The sequence below is a fragment of the Zonotrichia albicollis genome, chromosome 3, assembly GCF_047830755.1.
Source record: "Zonotrichia albicollis isolate bZonAlb1 chromosome 3, bZonAlb1.hap1, whole genome shotgun sequence".
Classification (NCBI taxonomy): Eukaryota; Metazoa; Chordata; class Aves; order Passeriformes; family Passerellidae; genus Zonotrichia; species Zonotrichia albicollis.
The window spans coordinates 114,931,176-114,948,699 of NC_133821.1; the positions used below are offsets into that span (position 1 = coordinate 114,931,176).

Consider the following 17,524-nt stretch of genomic DNA (forward strand, 5'->3'; position numbering starts at 1 on the left):
GCTAATTACCATTTTAAAAAACAAAATTCCTTATTTATTGAAAAAAAAATCTTAAATTTGTGGTCTTTCTTCTGGTGAATAATGAATATTTAAGAATTTTTCAAATTTTTCAAATTTTCATTATGCTTATTCTTAAACATAATGAATGTTTAAGAATTTTTCAAAAGGTAGACTGTAAAGGATTTCTAGAATATGATTAAATTACTTTTAAACTTTTTTTGGAGTACAAATATGCCATCTCTGGGATCTTCATTGTAGCTTATGCCAATGTTACAGACATGCAATTAGGTGAAGTTAAAAAATGAATGGCATTAAGGATAAAGTTATTACATATCATGTGGTAAAATGTTTCTAAAACATTTTCTTTCTAAAAGACAGAATCATATGATAATTACAAAATGTTTGATCTTTGCAAAGGAACAGTATTTCCCAGGGAAGGGTGTAACAGATATGGATATAGGACCAGTAGTATTACAGGCCCATTTTCATTTATTTGAAACTTGCATAAGTTTAAAAATTTGATGCAAAAATTTTCATGCTGATGTCTGCCTTAGCTAGTTTGTTACGGTCATTAGAGCAAAATGGCCCAGTCATTGAATAAAAAGAAAATAAAAAGAAACTAAAAAGAAGGGGGACAAAAAAGGAAAAAAAATCCTATTTTTAATTTAAATACTTTGTGGCTCTAGTGCTTTGACATGGGACTAGCTGCTACATCAGGATATGGCTTGGTTTACCGGTTGCAGAAGTCTCTACCCAAACCTTCCTCACTTGGTTTTTCCTTCTCCCTTCCCTTCCTTCAAGATTTATTATCTTTTGAAAAGCTGCAGTTTGTGTGCTCAGTGTATGAATAGTCAGCAGGGACTGCCTGGAACTTAATTTTTAATTCTCTATCATAATCACTAAGCATGCTCTATACTTTCACAGTTCGTAATTGTAAGAGATAGCAGCTGAATATACTTCTCCCCTTTGCATCTCCCACCCCAGATATGCTGTTGTCTCATCAGTTTGTACCTGGGCCATTCCTACTGAACTAGTTCTACCTCAGAATAAATTTCTTTCTTAGAGCAGTTCTGAGTCAGAATAGCAATGAGGCATCAGCTCTGTGATTTGCAATGCAATTTTTTTCAGCAGGCCCCTTCGAGCCCTGGCCTGGCTGCTGATGCTTGGATCGGCTTGAGGTTGAAAACAACACGTCTGCTGAGTCTTAAAAGATTGAGAGAGAAACTGGATGGAAACTGGAGGATAAAGTAGAAAGTAATTTACTTTTTGGAAGGTAGCTTAAGCTGAGGAGCTGAAACTGAGAGATGAGGAGTGTAAGAGTTTTATTTGGCTGTATCCGCTGTCTTCGTCAAATCTCCTTTCTGCCTTGCATGTACACTTCCACATTTCCTATGCAGCCACTCTAGTTCTTACTCCAAGTACTTGTCCCATTTTTCAGTCTCATTCACAGCCATGTCCAGTCTCACCTTTTGCTAGCATCTTAGCAAATTTTCCTCCCTACTCTCCATGTGAATTTCTGCTATAATACAGGTATTAAAATATGAGTGTTTATCTCATTTCTCCTTGTGGCTTCTTTTTTCCAGTTTTTGCCCAACTGTGCTTAGGTTTCTCCTCATTCTTTGTCAGATTTCTCTTTCCAGACTCTTTTTCATGGCCATCCACTACTTTTTCCATGACCAGACACTCTTGAACTCTTTGCTTCCTGAAAGTTAAGTGAATTCCAGTGCTCACTCCCTGACTGCAATCTGTGCAATGGAGATTAAATATGTGGATATTAAATACAGGTCTCAGTTACAACTGTATTTCAGCTTTGTTGGCCTGTTGTTTGACATGTAACCTTCCACGTTCTGTGTTGCTCATTTTTGCTCTGAAGTCGGAATTACTGCATTTTCATGCTGCTCAATGTCTGAGTCTTCATAATCTTAATTATTTTATTTCTATAATCTTCTAGTGAAATGAGGAGGAAAGAAAGTGGTTTTATCCATATGAAATAATCCAGGATATACAAATTGAAAAAAAAAATAAACCATATAACCTAATTTTTCAAAGTACTTAACATTATATACTGTATATTAACTTCTGTATGTTGAAAGCAGAACTTCTCTGGATTACATTCACTATGTTATCAGCATTTTTGCAAAAGATATTTAAGGAATAGGTTGGAATGGGATATGTGTGGGCACAATTAATGATGCCTCAGAAAGGCTCCGTTTAAGTGCCTTATCAATGTTACTGAGGCATGCAGCAGGGGAACACAATCCAAGTTTCCCAAGGAAGCTATCACTTGTTTTGATCATGATACCTTCTTTTCAATTGTGCAGTTGTTTATTACACAATTTCCAGGTGCTGCAGCAAATGAAATAAAAATTCTACTTACAATCATGGTTTTCTATCAGAGCAGATCCTCCTGAGCATCAATTGAACCCGGAGTTTTCTGGGAAGGAATAGTGGTTGTTCATGAAGTACCATGGTGTTGTTAGTCAATGGTACAGGGAGGCAGAATTACTTCTGGATTGATGCTATAAGCCTGTGTTGAATGTATGATGTGTAATCCCAATAGCGTTGTATTAATTTATCAAGGTAACTATGGCAGCTGAAGTTGAAATGGTCATCTGTGATAAACATTTGGAAAAGTTTGGAAAAGTATTAAATGCTAAGAGGAATTTAAAAACTAAGTATAGTGCTACACAGTGCAAATGGATGTAGTTTGGATGTAATTGTTATAAAAAAAATCAGCTGCTATAATTTGCTGATAAGCAGGGCTTAGACAATAAACATTAATTATCAGAGGTTCTTTGACTGACAAGGGCACCAACAGCATGCTTTGACATACAAGTGTTTACTGGCTACCAAACTTATCAATGGAAATGTGCCTAACTGACATTTCAGACTCTGTAAACCTGAGCTACTTCTTTCAACATTTAAGGCAGGATTTAATAATCAAAATAGAAGTGTCTAGTGCTATTTGAAATGCCCTACCACATTTAAGCTAGCCTCCAGCTGTCACTCCAGAAAGACTCATTTCCTCTAGTCTCATGTCTGCTAGCCCCAGGTGTCAGATACTCTAGGTGTCTGAAATATCTGTGTTAGAGCCACTGAGTCAAAGTTCTCTATTTCAAGTGTACATTTTTAATCTATGTTGTATAGACCTTGGTCTGGGAATCAGAGCTTAGAGATTTCCTGAATTAGGAAGATATTTTTCTTAGAGATTTTTAATTTTTGTAGCCCTTGGTAGAATTTTGTTTCCCCATGAATAATTTGATAGTGAATGAGTGAAATTTAACATCCCTGGTTCTATGGATGTGTTTGAAGGATTATCTTCTTCTGTTTGTTTTGAATCTTCTGTTAGCTATTTTCCCTTATGCTTTTCTGGCTGCTTCTATGGGGAGGGACAGTAAAAAATGCTTTTCTTTCACACTCTTAATGACAGTTTTAATGTAAGGTCTTTGGTATGTTCCTATTTCTTTTCTGGGCTAAAGAATTCTGGTCATTCTTTGTACAGAAATTGTGTCATCTTTGATCCATTCTTTTTCCTTTTCTGTACCTTATCCAATTATATTTCATTATTTTTGTGGTAAGAAGGACCACCAGATTTACACACCTCATTTAGATGGAACTGTGCTTTTTATGTATTCTGTGGCAATAAAAGTAATCATAATAATTTTTCTCCTTGCTTTTTAAACTACTATTAAGTGTATTCCTGATATTTCCAGAGAGTGATCTAACTCCAAAGGTCTTGCTGTTTAAGAGTCATTGTGTATGTAAAGCCAGGATTTCTTTTCATTTGTCTGTGCATTTATATCTGTTTATATTGAATTTTTGTCTGCTTCTTAATTGCCATAGTTAGACAATATAGTGATATTTGAAACAACCATTATTTTACCACCTAAAGTGAGTAAACTCTATAAACCTCCAGCTTTCACATAATTTATGAATATGTTTAGCAGCACAGGCTGCAATACGGGTTCCAGGAAGATGCTACAATTTTTACAGTAAAAACTGCCAAAGTATTCCTACATAGCTGTCCAACGGACCCAGAGCTGGCCAAAGCTCAACTATCCAGACAAGTGTCATGGTTTGACACTGGCCAAAAGCCAGGCACCCATGAAAGCTGCTCTCACTCTCCCCTGCTACAGCTGGGCAGAGGAGAGAAAATTTAATGAAAGGTTCATGAGCTAGGATATGGACAAGGAGAAAATACTCCCAGGGCAAAACAGGCTCAGCTTAGAGATATTAAGTAAATTTATTACTAACAAAATCAGAGGAGGATAATGAGAAGTAAAATAAGCCCTTGAAAACACATTTTCCTCCCCAACTCCTCCCTCCTTCCCACTGATAATGCAGGAAGACAGGGAGTGGGGGTTTTGGTCAATATATCACCTGTGGTTTCTCATGCTGCTCGGGGAGAGGAGTCCTTCCCGTGCTGCACCTTGGGGTCCCTCCCACAGGAGACAGTTCTCTAGGAACTTCTCCAGCATGGCTCCAATCTCAGAAGGAACAGCCCTCCCAAAACTGCAGCAACAGAAGTCCAGCCCATGAACAGCAGTCCCCTCAAACTCCTGCAGCATGGGTCACTCTTCCACGGGGAGCAGTCTTTCAAGAATAGGTTGCTCCAGCCTGGGAGCAGGGCCTTCCTCTCTCTCCATGGGTCTCCCACTGGATCACAGCCTCATCCAGGCACCCACCCATTCTGGTGTGGGCACCTCCCCCACGGCCTGCGGGTGGATCTCTTCATCCCCCGTGGATCCCCATGGCTGCAGGGACACAGCTGCCTCACCATGGTCTCACCAAGGCCTGCAGGGGAATCTCAGCTCCGGCGCCTGGATCTCCTCCTGCCTCTCCTTCTCCACTGACCTTGGTGGCTGCATGTTGCTCTCCTCTCACAAATTCTCATTCCTACTCAGGCAGGACTTAAAACTGGGGCCCAAACTTTGTTTTGATTTCTTCTAAAATGTATTACCACAGAGGCATGGCCACCATTTCCAACTGGGCCAGCCTTGGCCAGCAGCATGTCCATCTTCAGAGCCATCAGGGGTTGGCTCTGCCAGGCATGGTGGAAGCTTCCAGCAGCTTCTCACAGAAGCCCCTTCTGTGGCACCCCCACTACCAAGGACCAGGCCATGCAAAACCAACACAACTTGTGTTTGGCAACTCCCCAAATGTGCAAACATATTTAAGAAAGGGCAGAAAATACCAAACAGAAAGAGGAGGAGTGAGAAGAAACAGTGAAACAGTGAGGGAAACAGTAGAGGCTACATCAAGGAGGAGGAGGAAGAGATGTTCCAGGTGCTGGAGCATATAATTATATAAATATTTTGTCTGACTAAATCTGTATCACTACAGATGATCAAACACAACAATATTCCAAACATGGCTGCTGATGATCCATCAACAATTCTTCCCTGGTTGTCATGTAGTAGAATCCTCTTTAATTTAAATATTTTCATAATGCAGCAAATGATACTCTAAACGTAAGTGCCTAGTTCTCCTTTTTTTGTTGCTCTTTTCCCTCCCACTCACTTTAACTTGTAAGAGTCTGTGAAAATTAAAAATATTTTAGAGTGTAAATATTTTATTATTAATCTAACAGAGGTATAATTGCTGAATTTCTCACAGTAACTTTGAAATATATATGCACCAATTAGAAACCACAGAGGGAACAGGATAAAAAAAAAAAAACTCAGAAAGACTCTCCTCATTACATTATAATGTCTTTAAAGTATGTCACATGTTAGATCTAAATGGCTTGACAGGTAGCCATTTTAAGGACTTTTATGAATATAATCAATGTAATTCTCAATAGTTATATTTCTAATAACCAATTTGCTGACTTCGTGTTCTTGTCAGGATAATTTATATATATATACACCATATGTTCTGTGAAATTTTTCTTTGCCCAGGTGAGCATTTAATCTTCCTTTCTCCCTAAAGGAATTATCCACATCCCTGAAATCAGAGGATCCTCTGTTTATTTTTCCCGTCTGTCAGACCTTCCAGCCATAAGACCTCAAGTCATAATGATCATCTTTTCAGCAGAGGGCAGCATATGGCATTCTCAGAGTCCATCAGTTCCTCTGTTTAATTGGCTGCAGAAATCACTGTTGAGCTAAAGCTGATTCTGAAGCCCTTCCAACTCTTCTTGACTCTTAGGCAAGATTCAGATTTTGGTATCCTTTGTGATTGTGTGGAATATTTCTCAGAGGAATGATCTGTAGTAATGAATCCATTGAAGAAAATGAAAGTTGTTTTTCCTTTTTCTTTATAGTTACAAGAAAGGAATATTCATCTGGTTGAAATTTTCTTAGTAATGATAGTAAAGATTACATTGTTCCAATAAATTGAATAGGTGCTAAATATTTGCATATCAGATAATTTTCATCATTGGTTATCTTAAACCCTTGTCTTCATAATAATGGTAAATCTTATGGGGAGAAAAGCTTGGCAAACCATTTGATATTGGGAATCAGACTGCTTAACACTCTGAGCTACTAATTCTGTTGTACAATAATTTCAAAAAAAGAAATGTTTAATTTCTTTAACAAAACTTTTCCTCCATCCATTCTGTGTAGAAAGAAGAATGTTTTCATCATGTTTTGTTATTCATATTTTAATTTTTTAATTGTATCACATTTTATTCTTTTTCTTTCCTTTTTTTAGCTAACAACAAATGCTTTCTGATTTACATAGGTTCAAAAGTTCTCAAAATGGCAGTTCATTCTTTTTGCATGCTGCAAAGGCCTCTTGAGAGATTATGAAGTTTAACACAGTTTTTACAATATCACACACTTTCTGTTTTTTGTTAGCCACAAAATTATAGAGTATTTTGAATTGTAAAGAACTTTTTATTGTTATCCTTTCCAACCCATCTGTGATGAGCAGGTACGTCTTCAACTGGATTAAATTGCTCAAAGCCATGACCAGCCTGGCCTTCAGTGTTTCAGTGGATGGGGCATATACACAAACCTGTGTGGAATGACTGATTCTTGTAACCTTGATGGTTGAATAAAATAAGAGAAATAAATGTTTTAATAACTGCTCCTCAATTTTTGTTCAGCAACTCTGGGAGAATATATTTTTGTATGAGTCATCCTGAATTTCTGTTTTGCTGTTGCTTTAAGTATCTGTTGTTTTTCACAGAAGAGCAGAAAATTTGTAATTGTCTTGGCAGTGACAATGAATGCCCAAAATTCAAATGTAGAAATATTTTGTTGCTCCATAAGCATTAGCATAATACCATAAGCATTAACATGAGAGAGGTATTTCTGAATCACTTTAAGGAGGGAAAAAATCCAAACCTAGTAATTTGCAGCTTTTAACTAGTTAATGGGTGGTGCTGTGTTGATTGAGTCTTACTATAAAGGAGACCAAAACCCTCTTGACTTTGCAGAAAGGAAAACCTATTCTACACATAGGTTGACATTTAATCATGGTTGACATTAAAGACAATACCTTGAAAGAGGCTTGGATTAGCTCAAACTGTTTGTAGGGCCAGGTAGAGGTTTGTTGGTCTAGCAGCAAAAGGGTTTTATTCAAAGTGCTTAAGTTGTTCATCTTTGGCTGGGTATTAAGACTGCTGGTCTTCATGAAAATATATTTTTTGGACATGATGGTTAACTGTCTTGGGAAGTTTCATTCTAGGCCCTTAGAAACTTTGAAGTGTTTGAGTCAGTCACTTAAGCATTTTCCCACTGTTAGTATAATGCACTTGTACAGTTCAACTATGCCTCCTGTTTATTCTGTTTTAATATTCATATTTATTTAAAAACCTTCAAATTTATTTTCTATATATTAAATGTGTAACATTAATTTGTCTGCCCCCATCTTTTTCAATTTTGTTTCTTCTCATTTCTTGAAGTAGCATAGCTGAGGATCTTTCTCCTCTTTGATATTCTCATAAATCTGTATCCTTTCCATAGGAATTTTTCCAACCTTGTTACTGACTAGAAAAGAAGCACACAGAAGTGAGTGTGACAGCCTATGTAATTTAGAACACTTAATTTATCTATTATATCATCCATGGAGTGATAGCATAATTTGGGCAATTTTAAGTGTGGCATTACCACCCAGTGAGTGGTTAAACCTCTACAGTGTAGCATGTCTGACATACGGTTTAGCAGCTGAAATTTACTCTCTAAAAAACCCTAAAAGATCCCTCGAAGAACCTCAGCTTGGAATGCTTCCTGAGCACAAACACTGCCTGTGGTGCTTCACTAAAGGAATCTTGGAGCCTTCAACTATTGTTTCAAAATGTTTGAAATCGTTGTGGCACTGCATACACTGGGAAAATATACTTCTAAACAAAGAGTTTTGAGCCATTCCTCATTTTTCCTGACCCTGAGGTTAATATGTATTCTGAAAGTCCTTTCAAACAAGCTGAGAAGGTTATTGAACTTATGCTAGGGAAAATATTGTCTCAGGACTTTTTCTGAGTTTTCTATTTTGTCACAGCAGAGGACAAGTTCTCAATATTGGGTATAAGCTTTCCATTTTCTATATTGGTTATATCATCATCATAGTTAAATCGTTTTCTGCTATCATTTAAGACTTGCTTAAGGCTATCTCACACTGTTTTAACTGTTGAAAATTACTTAAGCAGGAGCTTTGCATCACTTTTGTTTCTGGGAGTGCCCACTTTTGGCAATTAAATAGAACCTTGAAGTAGTATAGCTATACAAACCTTATAGGATTTTGAATTCCAGCTTGCATAGCTTTGTCACATTTGCTTTAATCCAGAACAGCCACTTCATCTTCAACCTCTCAGCACTGCTGCTCAAGGGAAACATACAAAATACCTTCAAAAGATAATTCTGGAACTAAAATTCATAACTCTGCTGGGCACTAAAAACCATGGACTCAACAGAGACATTGGTTTTATGGCACATTATATTTTTTGCCACCCTAGGATAACCTTTCTATGCTGCACAGACAATAAATTACTTGTGACTCTTTTCCTCTCCATCGCTCTGTCCCATAGGACAAAACAAATGTATTGTCTTTCCCTCTGTAATATTTCTCTGCCTCATATTTATGAGCTATATTATCTTTTAGTAAATTCAATTGGTTTGATTAAATTAAAAACCAAAGCACTTGTTCTTAACTTTTATTTAATTTGAAAGATTGGTATTTCTACTTTGGGCTGGAGGAAAGTTTTGAATACCTGAAAGCTTATCATTTTTCCCTCAAATATTAAATTTAGTCTACTAGAAGATAGCAACACTTATAAACTGCACATATTTGTACTGTTAGAACACATGGCTAGAGTAGTACCACTTAATGCACATTAACATGATGATTACATACAACTAATTTCTCCCATTTTTTCCCAAGAGTTCTATTGTATTTCGATATTTTAATAAACTATTTCATCTGTTCAAACTCCTAGGTAGCTATGTTTTTGTATTTTTAATATTTTCCATTTATTATTCTTGTGTAATTGTGCATGTGGTTTATAAAGCATTTTGAGACTGAATTGGCTGAGGATTGGTATGTGTTTGTCCCGTGTCTTATTTTCCAACAAAAATGAAAGCAACTAAAGAAACAAAATGCACTTGATCACCAATGCCCCTGTTTCCAAGATTAAACACTCTCTACAGAATTTGTTAATTTCTTGGTGCTCAGTGACCTTCTGAAAAGGTGGTAAACTTCAAGCTGTATCATCAGTAACACAACTCTATCCAGTTTCTAATACAGTCAGTAGTGTTTGATAAAGCTGGAAAATGCTGAAATGCTGACAGTTCTAAGATAATCCTTTAAATTTAAATGGTAGTTGCCAGTACCAATAAATTTTAAAACAAAAACAAATCGCTCAAAAAATGCAATAAAATGATGTGTGCATTATTACATACTCTTCACATCAGAGATTTCTCAGTGAAAAAAAACCCAAAATAAATAGCATATGCTGTCTCTGCAGGTCTCAGACATCACAGGAGATTCTTCTGAATACACCCTCATGGTTTAGTGCTTATTCTTAGATGGGAGAAACAATGTCATAAATTCGAATCTTGTGCCTGTCTCTGGTTTTATAAAACTTCAGTAAAACAAATGAAAGAAAACAAAGAAGGGACAGTATTTGGGCTCATGGCATTATGACATACCATCTGAGTAGACAACACAAATAGCCTGCAGCATAGATCAACTTTATCTGTGGTCTTGTCATGTTTCATAAACTGGAGCAAAACTGGGCTTGGTCAGCATAAGATACAAAGCCTGTAAGAAAATTGTTCATAATTCACAGAGTGGTGCATGTGATTCTGCTGTTTTGCAGTGGTTTTTTTCAAGATCTATACAATGTCTTATTACAATGAAAGGAGATATTTTTTTTTCTCAAGGAGGATGATAGGAGAAGAAACCCAGATTTTGAATTAACACCCTCCCCCTTTTTCTCTCTTTTTTTTTTCTCTTTTTTTTCTCTTTTTTTTTCTTTATTCTCTTTTCTTTTTTTTTTTTTTTTTTTCCTTTTTAGATTTGGTTGGTTTTTATACATTTTTGCAAATGCATCTGGTGATAGAGTTTTTACTATTAAATATGATTGAACTATATTGTGCTTCAATCACCTTAAGAAGTTTAGATTTTCATCTGGTTATTTTTCTTTATGTGACTAAACACAAGTACTGTTTTTTTTGGTGTGTATGGGCCTAGCTATCAAAATTAAAATTCAGAGACATAGGTGTGGGTTTTGTAATAACATCAGGAAGCTGCTAATTTTTTGTAGGGTTTATTATATCATATTTAAAATGTAAACATAAATCTCTGTTATAACGAATCCAGAACACTCTCAAGACTAGTAATTTTTGAACATGATGCTCATCTGCTACTGACCCTGTAGAAGAGATTCAGTGGTATTTCAAAATGCTCTTTGTTGTGACAAGCACTTAATGATAGAAAATGCTGTTAGAAAGCACTTAATGATAGAAACTTCCTGGCAGAAACTACTGCCATAGCGTTGGTCCTAGCTGGTCTACTGAGGAAAGACCTGTTAAAAATCCAGCCTCAGTCCTCTCTCTACCCTTTTGTTTATTTCAGAAACTGTGTATCATTTTTATGATATGATAGTATCTCATATTCCTAACCTAGACGCAAAATAACATTGGAGTTGGATTTTTAAATTATTTTTCTATTTTATAATTAGATTCTGCTAATGGAACACAAATTTTATGTTTTTTAAAAATATTTTCTGTATAATTTATATTTTTATTTTGCTCTTAAATCTATCATGCTATTAAAAATGAACCTATTCCATTCTTGCATATGTGCAGTTGGAAAATTCTAATGTTTTCATCAATTTCATGAAATTTCAGTTGCAAAATACTGCAATATTTGTCACACCAAAAGAAAGAATTTAAATCCATCCTTGCCCTCCCTCTAGTAGAATTTATTAAAATTATGAATCTTCTTTCTTGATAGGTTTGTGAAATTAAATTGTGTTCCAGTGTATATAAGCAAAGTTTAATCTTTGCTGGTGAAACCAAAGCATTTTCTTTTCTTAAAAATCCATTGCTGTAGGAAGAGAGGATTAAGGCAGGTTGGAGCACTGACCTGTACAGGATCTCTCACCCTGTACAACATTAATAATGGATGTCACTATTTACTAGCCCTCAAGAGCCCACTTTAGAATATATCATATTTACTGTGAAACTTGAATAAAGGCAGATGCTGAAGAAAATGTGTTGTATAAAATCAGCCATGGGTGAGTTTATTATTATAAATCCTGAATGAATCCTGACTACTTCCAGGACTTCTGTCCTTCTTCCTAGCATTTAAGAATACCTCTTACCCTCTACAGTTTAGACAAGCAGTCTCAATTTGGCATTTTGTAGTGCCAGATTTAACAATTTTTTTTAAATGTGATGTGTTTTATGTATGATTAATTATTGCTAGTAATTCTCTTAACAGGGTGATTTGAGTGGAAGTGCCATCCTTTGGCACTTGCTAATTTCCTCATGGAATAGGGTTGGCATTCCTTACCTCCCAAGAAGACAATGTTGCTCTTTGAAGAAGCAAACTTACATCCTTCCAAGAACAAAGCTTGAACTATCCCTGCAGCCCAGCAGGTGGAATTAAGGCACGTGGTCCCATTGTGTTTTCCAGTTTCAGTGGAATGGTGAGATTGGGAACTAAGGATTTGTTTCCAGGCTGTAAAGAGCAGCTAGTCTGAAGGTTATGGAGTTTTCAGGTTGGTTCTGTACAGCCTGGTTGAGTTTAACTTACCATTTGTTCTTCCTCCTCCTTTCCTCTTTCCCCAGGTCCCTTTACCTCAATAATCTTGATTGCACATTTCCTGCATTTGTTCAGCTCTTCCCTCCTCTGATCTGTCCCTTCCCAAGCCATCTAATGCTGGACTTTTCCAGACTCACTAACATTCCTGACACTTCTTTTTCTCTTCTGTTTAATCAATTGTGCTTCAAATCACTTGAACCAGTGGACTTTTTCTCAGCTGAGGTCCCACTCAATCCACCTATGCAAATAATTTTTTTATTTCTGTCTCTCACTCAGTTCATGGCATGGTAGTTCTTCTGTACCCTCTTTTGCTTTCATGCAATAGTCCCACTGCTCTGGTGCTTAGTTCTCAGTCTTAGCCATTCTAATCAGTCAGTCTAAGGCCTCTAACATGAATCAGGAGTTTTACTTATGCCCTTTCTGGTCTTTCTTCCATTCTACTGACACATAGATCCTTCTCTTTCCAACTTAGCCTCTGTTAGTACTGCCTTTGGAGAGTACAGTCAAGACAATCTCTTTGTTCTCTCAAAATATGGGTTGGAATATAGTAAAAAAAGTGCATTTTTTGAGAAATATAGGAAAAGTCTTGGGATGTTGATTACTTTGTGCAGGTGGAATTGTTCGTGATTTTGGTTTTCAACTGTTACTTGTCTCACCTGACCTTGTTGTGATTACAGTTTTTGAAACCTTATTATCTTGTGTCCAGGTTTGGGTTAATTTTCATATTATGTTGACATAGTTCTGAGATCAGTTCAATTGGTTAGTGCCAAGATTGTATGTTCAATCCCCATCTGGGCCATTCATTTAGAAGTTGGACTTGATCTTTGTACATCCTGTCCTACTCAGAATATGCAGTGATTCTGTGGTTATGATTGAGACCCAAAAATTTTTGCAAAGGAAGTAGGCAGAATTCTTTTAAAGGTAAAATAATGTAGTCCCCCTTGCCACTTTCTTTTTGGGAGCAAATAATTGGTGTAGATGAAACTACACTTGTTATAGTTTGCTTCAGTGCTTTTTGAAGTTGTTAGATTATTTCTTGTACCTGTGAAATATTCTTTGAATTGCTGAGTTTGCCTTTGAAGTTGTTTGAGTGGGTTTACCAACTCTACTTTCTAGGATGGATTTCTACTTTTTTGGAAAGCAAGAATCTACTGAGTATGTTTATGGAAATAAATTTTCACCTTGAAAATATGAGTAAGTTCTACAGATCTCTTATTTAGTACTAGAAAAATAGTTTGATTTGAAAAAAAAGCAAAGAGAATGTTGAGGAATATAGTTTCAGAGGATAGAAATATCTCCATAACACTTTTCCCGTACCTCAGTGGTGTCAGTCCCTTCCTGAAAAATATGGGGTTCTACCTTATGTCTCCCTGCGGGAGAATGAGCCTGTATTTTCCTTTTTCTAAAAGAAAGCTCTGCTGATCTAGGTTGTTCTAGGTAGACTGATTTTGATCTTTTGTCATGGAAATGTTTTATACTGTATTAATTATACAGGGTGGATATACATCATCGAGTTGTTGGGTTTTTTTCTGAATTCTCTCTGCAGTCTCAATTCCTCTGTATCCTCCTCAGTCTCTGACTTACTCTAAATACAGACCAACTACAATGCCCTAACCTGGCTGTGGAGATCAAAATGGCTTTAGGCTGCATTAGAATTGGTAGGAAAAGATTTTGGTTGAAAACCAGCATGAATCATGCTTAGAGTGGGTTGAGCAGTAATGCCTTTTTTGTTTTGATTTGTTCTTATTCAATCACAATTTAACTAAATAGCACACACAAAGTAGACTGGCATAAGCAGAAGAAATACTAATCTGAAAACCCTTTAGCCTCAGGCATTGTCCTGGATAACACTTGATGAAATTTTCATCTTCTTAAAGGTGGGAGCTGAAACTTAATCTTTCATGATCTTCATGGTTTCCTTTCCACCGATTACTGGAGTTCATTTCATAGAGCTGTAATCTGATTGCTTAGCTAAACAACAAAAATAAATTTCGGTTCCCACCATCTCAATCCTTAGCCCCAAAAAGCACCATGTGGAAAATTGCTAGTGCCCATACTGCACAATTAAGATTTGAGGAGGGATTTTAGAAATTTAGATTGCTTATGTCCACCTATAAAAATGTATTGTAAGGCTTTGTCTGTGCTTTTGATAACAATCAGCATCCAGAAATACTCCAATGTAGTTAGTTATTCCATATGATAGGCTTTACTGGACCTTATCAGAAGTATCTAGCTGGTAGGATCTCATTCAAGATCTGTTTTTTAGATCTAACTGTGCAGATACTTTCAGTATATTTTTTCAGCATGACAGTGTTTATTAAAGATCATAGGTTTATATTATTGTGGACTGCAAGATATGAGATTAACTGTTTTTATCTGTTGCACCTTAATTTGCACCTAATGTTAAAGAGATGCTCTTTAGTGTGCAGTGGAGTTCAGTCACTGGCTGCTTGTCCTAATTCTTGGACTTTCAAGAAGGATGTAACTGAAAGATGTGGCTGAGGAAAGACAGAAGTATATATATTCAAATTTAATCTAACTGCTGTTTCAAAAGACTGTTTGAATTATAAGTGCTGCAATCACTACAAGAATATAAATGAACATGGCCACCCATAACGTGAAAAACTATATTGTCCCATACATTTCAAAATTAATTTTTAAATTCTGATGTTGTACAGCTCTTAACAGGTACCTAAACAAAGGGGAATGTAGGTGGAAAAGTAAATTGGATCTCTACCATTGTTTAAGCCTAATATCACATGTACTTAAAATATATCCTTCTTGTTTTGTCACAAATGCTACACCAGCATATTACTCAGGATGATTTTGTTATTTGCTACTGCCATATTTTTAAAACCAGGTTCTAGTGCATAAGAGTTAGCATGTACAGAATAAACTTTCAACCAGATATTAATATTGCCTAATTAAGATACCTGTAGTATTTCTCATATGCATAATCTTGATTTTGTCAGCTTTTCTGTAATTCATTTTTCTAGGCAATTTATGATCATATCATAAGACTCTATTTTAAACTGGTATTTCATAGAATATATTACAAAAGGACTTAGACCAGGTATTTAGATATTTAGATTAGTCATTGTTATTAAAATTGCTATACATTCAAGTGGTCATCTTTCATTTTGATATCAAACACTGAAATTTTCCAGAGAATGCCATTTGACCTTCAGATCTAGTGATCAACTTGAGACTGGCAAACCACTGGATAAAACTAGTCAAACTTGTATAATAAAACAGGAGTGGAAAAAGAAAATTGTCATGCAAGTAAAGCTGCAAAGTAGTTTATGTTTTAATTTTTGAATTTGTGTGAATAAAATCATATGACCCAATATCACTTTGCTTTTAGATACTGTCAAACAGCATAAGCCTCTTAGATTCCCAAAATAATGTTTTGTTTATCTTTTATCTTTTTAGTTTAATATTGAAACTAAATTTTAAAAAATCGAGGACTTGATTTTTTTTTTTTATTCAAAGAAGAGGAAAATAAAATCCAGTCACCTCTGGGTAAATCCTCACTGTGAACAACAACAAAAGAAGATGCTTACACTTTTATCCCTTGTGGATTTCTTTTTAATATTTCAGAGCAATGAACATATGGCTGTTACTATCAGCACTGGTGTATTTGCGGCGATGCCTATCAACATCCACCAGAGAGCAGGGCAGCTCCAAAACCCACATCTTTTATGCTGTGGAAATTGATGGAGACAGCAACACAGCCAGCTTCTTGGCCAAACAACATGGAATGCAGTTCATTTCAAAGGTCAGCGCATATTTAAACTTGCTTCATTACTCCCACCTTTATGCTTGAGATTTTCATTTTTTTAAAATCAGTTTACCTAGAGGTTCCTTTAGAGACAGAAAAATGAAAGTGCTGAATCCTATTTTCATTTGGGGATATCAAGCTTTTTATCAAATTATAGAGGTGGCGTTTCAGAATATTTCATATCTGATCAGAAGGAAAATCCAAAAATAATTTTCTCTTTATTCAGGAGTCTTTCAGCCACTGGGACTGTTTTATTTATTACTTAATATTGTGCTCCAGTCAATCATTTTGAATTCAGACAGGAAAATGGAATTTTTATTTTTAAAAGGAAAAAATCCAGAGGAAAAATGCTATTGGAATAAAGGAGATTTTATTATTCAAAAAAATAAAAATATGTCTTCTCTTCTTCTGCTAACTGTTTTATTTTCTTTTAATCACAGTGCATTAATATGAAGACATATATTAAACAAAGGATCTTACATAAAATCATATATTTGTTAATTACAGGCATTTTTTTCCAGAGCATTTCTACAGCATTTATCACTGAGCTTGAGAAATTATGGTCTTGTAACACAATAAAGGAAAAATGGTTTTCTTCCCTTGAAATAGCATCTCAATGCACATATTTTCTGTATAGGTACTGCGTATATGTGTATCAACATGAAGTGTGTATTTATATTGCATCTAGCTTTATTTTAACTTCCTGTTGAAAGAAGGTTATTCCTGAGCTGTATGTTGGTACCTTGGGACACAGCCCAAACAGAAGAAACACATCAATATCTTTCATTTACAGTTACTGGTCTGCAAAACTGGACATGTATACCACTGACACAGTGTTAAATTTTCCTGTTGCTTCTAGTCTAGAAGCATATTGCATCAGTTGAAGTAGATCACAAATAAATTATTAAAACTTTTAATATGTTAATCTGTTGCAGCCTCCATTCATTGACCTGAAAGTTCTTTGCCAATTTTAATGAATTAAGCCTTGAAGTGCTCCTTTTGCTTTTATCTCTGCTTCTCAGATGTGAAAAGCAGAGGTAGAGTAAGTAAAACAATTTGTTCAAGATCCACACAGGAAGTCTGAGGCCCAGTGAGAAATGGGAAAAACATTGTAAATTTTCATTTCTGCACTGTAGCTGTAAGAAATTATCCTAAGAGAGAAAATGTAATGAGCTTATGAAGAGGAGGCAGTGCATTACATGTGCTTCAACAGCCACTATGGTCTACCCTAAGCATGGAAATCACTGAAGGGCCCCCAGGAAAAACTGCACCCAGTGTTCTGTTAGAATGACACAATGGCACAACCTTCCCAGTGTGTTCCCCTTAGTGTATAAATATTAAAATTGCCACAGGCTGTTGTATTGAGGATGCTAATAAAAAAAGCCTAACAAACAACACTGAGGTATTAGTATTTCTTTAAAGGGTGTCCTCAATGATAGGGTTGCAAAAAAGGATTTCTTCAGGGTTTGAGTAGCACAGAGGTACTTTGTACTAGGGGAACAGGTGACAGTTTCAGTAGCTATATAA

General features: G+C 35.9%; 1 protein-coding gene across 13 annotated transcripts in view; it reads left to right on the top strand.

Moving 5' to 3' along the window:
* The window catches only part of LOC113458862 (uncharacterized), a 197,014-nt gene that overhangs the window by 24,494 nt on the left and 154,996 nt on the right, over nucleotides 1-17,524 (top strand). For 8 of the 13 annotated variants that reach the window (XR_012579780.1, XR_012579777.1, XR_012579781.1 and 5 more), the window contains one exon: nucleotides 15,817-15,994. The exons of the other annotated variants lie outside the window; for them this stretch is intronic. Coding sequence is in view for 3 of the 8 variants with exons in the window: in XM_074538542.1 (XP_074394643.1) it covers nucleotides 15,817-15,994 (178 nt within the window). In the remaining 5 variants the exon portion in view is untranslated. The remainder of the gene's footprint in view (nucleotides 1-15,816; nucleotides 15,995-17,524) is intronic. 13 annotated transcript variants of the gene reach the window in all.